General features: G+C 45.0%; 1 protein-coding gene across 2 annotated transcripts; it reads left to right on the forward strand.

Moving 5' to 3' along the window:
• The first annotated feature begins 10 nt into the window (after nt 1–10).
• On the forward strand, nt 11–9,075 carry LOC118157501 (paired box protein Pax-2a-like). 2 transcript variants are annotated; one of them, XM_035311861.1, is made up of 3 exons: nt 11–1,074; nt 6,645–6,731; nt 8,086–9,075. In XM_035311861.1, exons 1-3 carry the CDS (start codon nt 981–983, stop codon nt 8,205–8,207), a joined length of 303 nt encoding a protein of 100 aa, XP_035167752.1. In that variant the 5' UTR covers nt 11–980; the 3' UTR covers nt 8,208–9,075. The 2 variants fall into 2 exon arrangements, 1 of the variants encoding a protein (XP_035167752.1); XR_004746654.1 differs by having other exon boundaries at nt 12–1,074; nt 8,067–9,063.

Raw genomic sequence — 9,075 nt, forward strand, 5'->3', positions numbered from 1 at the left:
CGGGTGGCTTGAAACTCCCAGCAGCTTCTGAGATGATTTCAGTTCATTTAAATGCAATAAGCACTAACAGCAAAATGCCCTTCTGGCTGGCCCATTTTCAGGCTAACCAGTCCAAATGAGGAAATGCCTCTGGCACCAACCAAGAAGCCTCCAGCTGCACTTCCTAAGAGATGAAAAATCAACTACAATCATCCACCCGATCTACACCCCTCCCTACTTCTTTGGTGGATAAAAGATACCAAGACTTGGAATATTACTAACAAAAACTTGTATCTGTGATAAAAATGCAGTGGGACTCAATTTAATTCACATGATCCAATTATTATATATTACACCAGCACCTGGAAAGAGTCCAGCAAGTATTGATCTAATGCTAAGCACTGTGCAAATGTACTGGGAGTGTGCCCTTGCACCAAAGAGTTTGCAGCATAAAAAGAAGCACAGAGAGGTGAAGTGACTTGCTGATGGTTTTAGCATCAGCAGGTAAGCAGCAGAGGTGGGACCAGAGACAGGCAGAGAAAACTCCTGGATCACTTTCCAGTGCCTTACCCGTTGGTCATGCCCTAAAGCAACATCACCACAGTTTTGGAACTGCATCAACTGCTTATAGAAAGGACCTCAGCTACTCTGGCAATGAATGTGCTGCCATTCTCTGTGCAGCTCAGGGCAATTTTTATTTAGTGAAAATAGATCCAAAATTTCTAACAGGCTCAAAAATCTACAGTGAAAGCAAATTCTTTTGAGCCTCACAGTGCTAAGTTTTAAGATCCATCCTCACAGCCTGAGATCAGAAGTGCCACAATCTTCCCCAAAAATGTTCAGTAGAAGGTCAGCACACATGTAAGGGCAGGACGCACAGCATTTGCCCATCAAGCTGCTAGTGACATGATGGTGGGACAAAAGGTGACATCAAATCAGTTCTGAAGGACCTTACCCCTACTGATTCCCTGTCCTGATTCTTTCCCCTTCCAGGTCGTGATATGGCAAGCACTACCTTGCCTGGCTACCCACCCCATGTTCCCCCAACTGGACAAGGCAGCTACCCAACCTCAACTCTGGCAGGAATGGTTCCTGGTAAGTCCAGAATTCAATAATGGTGCCCACGTGTTTGAACAGTATACTTGCAGTGGGAGAGCTTTCACAGTTGGCTTTGCTATTGTTTTGCTGCCATTGAGTTTTTTCATTAAAAAAAAAAACAAAAAAAAAAAAAAACACATCAGGTGCCTATAACCAAAGTAGCTCCCAACCTGCAATGTAATGTATCTCCCTCCCCCTGGTAACTGATTCACTGCTGCTATGGGCAACTAGCTATCTATAACCTGTGGCAATTAATTGGTAATTAATTAACCTTAGTATTCATTAACAGATGTAATTATTTTCCAATGACCCGTGCAGATTATTATGTACTGCTCGTGGCTCAGGATATTCAACTATCCACTAACTTAGGGTAACAACTTACGTCTGTCTAAAGCCAGGGCATCAAACTGCAAATCATCGATGGTAATTTAATACCTGCAGCTTTTGGAGACCTGCTGTCCACAGCCTGAACTGGTCAAGAACTCAGCAATGATTAACAGCATTTGAGGAGAAACTAACCATTCACTTTCAACAACCAACTACTTACCCACCTCCTGTTTGTAAGACAGTGCCCCAGTCCAAGAAGGGACTAATCCTACCTAATCCTACATTCAAAGGCAAACTGTTCCTTTGCCACCCAATGCCTTTGGAGAAATACGTTCTCTTGGCAAACAGCTTGGGTAATACTGCCCAGGGTGTAGGGAGCACAGAGGACCATTTACCTGGGAGCAACAGAAGAGGTTATTTTCACAGGCTCTTCTCCCTACTTCTCAAATGACAGCTAGTCCCACTAGATAAATGAAGAGGCAGGATTTTCTTTTCTCATCCCCAGTAGCTCAGGACTCGCGACTTCATCTGCCACTGATTTCTGCTTATGTTAATGCCCTGGGCTGGGAGCTGTGATGGCTAACGAGCAGGTACAGGCTGTTCTGCAACCTCTGCTGCTGGAAGAATGACTCAGACAGCAATTGTGAAGTGAAGCAGCAGAAAGCTGAGGACAGAAATCTTGTAAATTACTGCAATACAATTTCCCAGGGTTTGTGAGTGAAAAGCCTAACTTAGCCCTCATCCAAATCTTGGAACAGCTGGCTAAACAAGCACACACTGCAGAGGACAGTTAATCAGTGAAAATATCACTGACAGCGAACGTTTGTAGGTCCGAGTCTTAACACCTTCAAATGACAAATCACTGTCTATATACCACCAACTCTAGCTAATGCCTATGGGTACATTCTAGAGCTAACAGACGGCCTGCATATCATCCTAAGACACACAAAAGATCTTGGGCCATGTTGTGAAGTTGACGTGATTAACCTCCAGATCAGGAAAAGACAGTGGATCAGTACCCTCCCCAAGCACCGCTTCAGTCCCTTGCTACAGCCAGCCTGCTGAACTTGTGTAGTGCTGCAGACCTGGCAAAACTTCAGGCACTGCTTTCTACACTACATTTTTCAAGGGGGTGGTTCAAAATCCACTGGGCTCCAGAATTAGTAGGAGCACTAAGACAATATAAATCAATTAAAAAAACATAAGTCAATAACAATAGGTAGATTCAGTTGTCGGTGTATATGTCAGTTATAGTTCAAAACTTACAGAGGGTCATGGCATACAGAAACTACCGATAGCACTAAAATAGCTGGCTTGTTGAATACATACTACTAAACCACGGGCTCTTCCCAACTTCTGCCATGCAGGATCTGGTGTAAGAAGTGACAGCTACGTAACTTTAACATCCTCATTGCAAGGATGACACTGACACTTAAACTGAGACGATGATTTTAAGACCACTAATCACAGAGATCGCTTATCCAAGAATGGGAGATCCGATGCAGAGGCTACTTATCCATAATACTGCAGAGTCTCCCAAACCACACAGATACTGAAAAAAAAGAGGGGGGGGGACAATGTTGAAGAAAAAAGTCAAGTTGTACTCCAAAGAGATTATTCGAGTCAAAGAGACACCTTTACATTAAATCTGATGTCAACTTTCAGTTACAGAAGCTTTTCCTGTGGCCTGCTTGGGCACCCTGCAGTAGTTATTGCATCTTTCTACATCACATCAAGTACTGGCTGTGTCAGCCAGTCCCCACTGGTCAAACCCAGCCTGGCAGCCCTTCTGTTCCTGTCTTCTTATGTGATCGATGCCAACAAGCTGGAGATAAAGAGGCTTCCTGGGAAGGAACATAAGACTGGCTTTAATGGGTCACACTGCAGGTCTCTCCAGCCACTGCTCTCTGTCAGGGGCCAAAACAGATTGCCTGGGAAGGGTGTAATAGGAAAACAGGTACCAGCACTTCCTTGAAAGATCTCCCTGCCTCCAACAAGTTGCAGCTCAGAGGCTTCCTAAGGCAGAGATAGTATCTTTCTGTTTAATATTAAGCACCCACAATAGAATTCCCCTCCACACGCTTAAGCAGTGTCTCTTGAACCCATAAAGCCTTTAACGTCTGCAGCAACCTAGGGCAAGAAGTTCTGTACCTTAACTATGTATTGCGTGAAAACAACCTCCCTTACTGGTCCTGGACCTGCCACCTGCTAGGCTCACTTCATGCCTCATAGTTTCTGTATCAGAAGACTAAACATGCCAAGACTTAAATACAGGTACCAAGAAATACTGTTAGCAAAGGTTCCCAGAGCACAGATTACACAGAATATAGGCCTCATGAGATCGATCCTCTGTGCTTGCTGGCAACCTCTGCTAAGAGTCCAGGTTGAAAAGGAAAAACAAAGCAGCACATCACCAGTGGTTTGTCACTGCCCCTGGGCCAAAAAGACCAGGAGCCAGTGCTTTAGGTGCATTAGAAACACAAAGCGAGGTGTTCACTCAGGGAGCATTGGTAAGAAACATACTGACAGGGAAACAAACAGCACTGCCCAGATGTGAGAGAATACGAGAAAGAGGCTCCATCCTCCTTAAATAAAGGTTCAGAGCTAAAAACAGAGCTGGCTGGAAAGCAGAATTCCCAACCCATGCAAAATTCTGATTTTCTGACATTTGTTTTTATCTTTCATTGGGATGAGGAGTTAGAATCTTTAAACTGTTCAATTTGCAAACATCAGGATGAAACATTTCAATAATGTCAACATGTTCTAGATGTCAAGGCATATTAAAATAATAAAAGAGTTGAAAGGAAATTAAATGAGATGAGAAAGGCAAAATGAAACAAAACAAGGAAGTTGAAACATAATACTTAGTTTCAATTTGCAATCATTTCGGAACTTTTCCTTCCAAAACTCCGCTGAAGCTGACAAGCTAATGCAAAACATTTCCATTTCGATGAGACAGCGTTTTCCAGTGGAAAGCTGTTTCTGAGAAGACTGTTTGACCAGCGCTAACCAAAGTTTCTCTGTTCTGCCCGTGACAACCTTTCACTGGACTTCTCATTGTATAGTCTAGAGAAGAGCTTGTCTCCAGTAGCAGTACATCCATGCAACATGCTCAGTCATGCATGCAAATATCTCTGAGGTTTATGTGGATGATGTGCTAAGATACACATCTTACATTCACATTTGCCTGTAACTTCAGATCACCGGCTGTGGACATTGATGAAGGCCAGCAGTCCCTGCATGCACACCTAAAAAAGCTGGGGTTAGTGAAGGATGAGTCAGGAATTGCGCTATGCTCAATCTGTGCATTTGTGAAATGCTTCCTGCGATGGTAACAGAGCACCTTTGATCATTGGCTTGCTTCTTCCACTTCCCAGAAAGGCCATCAAGTTTCTGCAAACTGTTTTGGTGAAGGGAGCATCCTCTGAAAGGAACTGCAGTTTACACAGAGCAGCGTAGAGCCTGCAGAGGGCTGGTGATGGCAACGGCAGGGAGTCGTTAAACAGAATCCAATGTTGATGAGGAAATTACACTTGTTTCATTAGTGATCGGGGAAGGCGATAGCTCAGTTCCTCTTGGTCACAGTTGAGCTCAAAAGCTCATTATCCTGCTGCATGCATGCTTTCACTCCTCGTCAATAAACACTGTTTCCAGTGGCTGCCCTCCCTCCTCCCCAGCTCTCCATAGCTGGGGCTCTTTCTCCTCTACTTAACCCGTGCTTTAGGAATGCTATAAACAGTTTAGGGTGACAAACTCAGAGGAGGGTGAGAGAGAAGCCTTGAAACATCAGAACTTCTTCTCTAGATGCAGAGAAGTGATCTCCATATGAGGCGTTTAAGAGCAGTAATTCTCATCTGGGTTGCTTTTCCCTTCTTCGGAGGCCAAATTCATCCCACAGATAACTAGCTTCAACAGATGTAAACCTGGACTGTGCACCACTTTCTGCCCTTCTACCCTAATCCCACAGATCTTGGTCACCTTAGTAGGCTTCACCTATTCCTTCCCCGCTAGCTGTCGGGATTTTCAGTACAGGATGTTTCTAGGTATGGAAACATGCTGAATTATTATCATTAAATCAATGTCGAGCAAGGTCCATCGCATAGTAAGAGTTTTTATGCTGGAACTAAAAACTAATGTGACTAAAAGAGCTTTGGGTGGTAATTGTTTTGATACATGCACATTTCCGTACTGACAACTTTGGTTATTATTAAGTGTCTTTAAAGGACCCAGCTGGACAGATCCTCCCAAGCTTAAATCAGTGCAAATCCACTGACTTTAACAGACTTCACTTCCACCATCTGAGAACCTATTTTGAGTTTTAACTCTCCTGTGAGGGAAGATTTGCAGAGATTACAGTATAATTAATTGACATTTCTTCGGGAATTGTATCACAGGCATCCAGCGCATCTTGCACTGCCTTCTTTTCCTGATCCACAGCACCTAGTAGGAACCCCACGTGCACTTCTGCGCTCTCCACCCCCTCCTCAGAGCAGACCAGAAGCTAAGTCACGCTGTTCACTCACTGCCTTTTGAGTGCATAACGCCTTTCAGATGGAACCCAGTGCCCCCAACCTGTTAGTACTGGATTACACTGAGGTTATGATCAGATAATGGCATGTTTTCACTTAACAAAATCATGTTTGTTTGTTTAAGTTTGGGGAGATTTATTTATTTTGAATGCAATACCACACCTCCTCAGTTCCTGAATATAATTCCCTTAGGCCTGCACAGACATCTATAAAACAAGACCCAGCTCCTTCTGCACAATAAAACTGAATATTTAAGAAGACTCTACCACATTCAAATTTTGGTTCAGAGTCTTATCAGATTACAAAGTTCCCAAGTATTTTGGTTTGGGCCTATTTTGCCAAATGTGGAGAAGGGATCCATAGCCCAGCTTGTCTTCTAGATTTAAGATAGCACCTGAAGTGTTGGCCATCAGAAAATTCTCTTCTGGAACTGGAATACAGCAAGGTTTGTCTGTAACTCACTGACTGATCATAAATGTGGTCTCATAAATGAGGAGGCTAATTTCATAATTGTTAATTGTATGAATAAGTGCATTGCATATTCGGTGCACAAACACTACAGCATCCTGAAGGGCACAGTCCCAGCTGGGCAAGGGAGCTACATACCCTAGTTTTGCTGATGGCATATGAATTCAACACAAACACGGGCTTGATGGAACAGCAGGCATAAATCTTCATCGTTAACTGCATTTCATGACTTATTTATTTCAGGGAGCGAGTTCTCAGGGAACCCCTACAGCCACCCGCAGTACACAACCTACAATGAGGCCTGGCGATTCAGCAACCCTGCATTACTAAGTGAGTACCTCTTTCCCACCGCACACCCCCAGTTTCGCGCTCCTTCTGTTTGTCTCTTTGTTTTCTTTTCTTTGTTTGTTTGTTTCTGAAGAGGGCTTTCAAGTATCTGGCCAGATGAAGGGCCGTCTTCCTCACTCTCCAGTCCAGTATCTGGATGGGTATATATAGCTCCCATGTATTTTGTGACTGTCCTGAAGCCAATTCCTCTTTCAAGAGATGGTTCAAAATTCCAGCTTGCTTGTGTCTTCTCCATGGGCTGCATCCACAGTTTATTCCAAATCAGACCAGAAGCTAGCTTCAAGTTCTGCTACTCTCACCGTCTGCAATCAGCATCCATTCAAGATCTGTCCAAAAAACCCAGAAGAGGTTTTACTCCTCTCCCAAGCTAACCCCAGAGTCAATGACTGGGGACCTGGAAATCCAATGGAAGTTCTTCTTATAGGACCAGTTGGAGCAATGTCAGGAATGGGAGACAGCCTGCAGCAATGTGTTTGCAATTGCCAGTCGTTTCCTTGTAGGAATATATCCATCTCCAGCGACTCTAGTATGCCCAGAAAAAGTCAGGGTGTTTTTCCGAGGGGAAAAAACTTCCCATAAGACTCTATCTTCTAACACAACACCTCTTTGCAAGAGAACAGGAAGATATTTATTATAAGTAAAATAAATCAGCTGTGATTATTAACTACGTATTTACTGAGGTTTAACAACTAGGTAATAGATGCACATTTTATTCCAGTGTTGTTAAACCTCTGTAAATGTGGTCTTAATAATCAATCACTATTTAACACACATTCAATAACCACCTAGAGAGCTTTAATTCCAAATGTGACCAAAATCCCAAGCAATAAACGATGTAATTCTGTTTCCTTCTTCCCCTCCTGTTTTAAGAGCAACCCACTGTACTTTATCAGATACACTCAGAACACGTGGCCCTGGCAACTCCCTGGTGGCCTTGGTCAGGTGTGGGATATTTCCGCTCAGTGCTCATGTGCTTCCCTCTCAGCTCCTCACTGGTGGTCTGAAGGAGCAAGAGGACCTCCCCACAGAGGGGCTTCAGACCCAGAGGCCATGGTAATCTCTCTTCTCCGAGACGTGGCCCTTGGCTGGCCTGCACCAACCGCCTCCCACTAACCCCAGCAACAGCTGAGTCCCCAGGTTTCTTCTTTTGCTTCCCTTCCTTTTCTTCGTTTCCTTTACTTTTTCCTTTCTTCTGTTTTTTTAGTTCTCCTTTGTTTCTTATTCTTCGTTTGATTGTTTTGCTTTTTATTTTATTTTATTTTTTTTTCACTGTTTGTCCTTTCAACCAGTCCATTCTTCTCCTGTGTTAACTTTCAGGTTCCCCTTATTATTATAGTGCCACATCCCGGGGCTCCGCACCTCCCACTGCTGCCGCTGCCTATGACCGCCACTAGTTACCATGGAAACCACATGAAACTGCAGGGCGACAGCTTAGGCCTCCATATTGTACCTGTCTGACCCACCCCTCCGCCCCTGGGAAGGCGAAGAGGACCTCTCCATGCCTCCCGCAGCCCGCGCCCTCCCTCTCCGCCGCTGCGCCAAGCGCCCCGACACCTGATTGAGAACCCCGTCCTCCCCTGCGTCCCCCTGCGCCCCGCCATGCCGGCTGGAGCCACAGGCCCTGCCGCCTCCCACAGGAGCCCCTGGCGAGGCCAGGCCACGCGCGGTCTTCTCCGGCACTCCCAAGACTCCAGGGGAACCGGGCAATGATGCAGCTGGCAACCATCGCCTCACGGGACCCCCACCTCCCGGGAGCGGTAAGGGCAGGGGGAAGCAGGGGACACAGCTGCTGACGAAACACTGTTCCCCAAAGATACGCTCTTCTGTGGTGGACTCTTCGAAACGCATAACCTGTGATGACCGCCCCGCTTCCCAGGACGGAGGGAACGGCCTGGCTAGAGCAGAGATGGCAGTGCAGAGACCTGGCCCATCTGGCAACCAAGGAAAGGACCAAGTAACTATCTGCCCCCCGCGAGGGGTTCTCTGTGCACTTCATCCCCACTCTTCAGCATGGCTTCACCGCCGCCGGCCGCAGCCCACGCGGTGACTTTGCAGGCCAGGCCGGGGGCGAGCCTCCCACATACGCCCACAATTTCTGTGACACACAATCAGCTCAGACAGGAGGATGGAGCAACATTTACAAACCAACCGACGAAATGAAGAAATATATAAATAGATATATAAATATAACTGTGTTTTTATGCTTTGTCATGAAGGTCTGTAAAAAGGAAAAAAAAAAAAGAACAAATCCCCAATTTTCTAAAAAACCCAAGCAAGCAAAACCAAGAAAAAAAAAAAAAAAAAAAAAAAAAAAAAAAAACAAAAA

Source organism: Oxyura jamaicensis (genome assembly GCF_011077185.1).
Source record: "Oxyura jamaicensis isolate SHBP4307 breed ruddy duck chromosome 6 unlocalized genomic scaffold, BPBGC_Ojam_1.0 oxy6_random_OJ106535, whole genome shotgun sequence".
Taxonomy (NCBI): Eukaryota; Metazoa; Chordata; class Aves; order Anseriformes; family Anatidae; genus Oxyura; species Oxyura jamaicensis.

Excerpts from the sequence above, each read along its gene's own strand:
- LOC118157501 (XM_035311861.1), top strand. The coding sequence starts at position 981 with ATGGCAAGCACTACCTTGCCTGGCTACCCACCCCATGTTCCCCCAACT. Across the intron at positions 1,075-6,644 it reads TCTGGCAGGAATGGTTCCTG|GGAGCGAGTTCTCAGGGAAC; the intron begins GTAAGTCCAGAA and ends TATTTATTTCAG. Across the intron at positions 6,732-8,085 it reads CAGCAACCCTGCATTACTAA|TGCCACATCCCGGGGCTCCG; the intron begins GTGAGTACCTCT and ends TTATTATTATAG.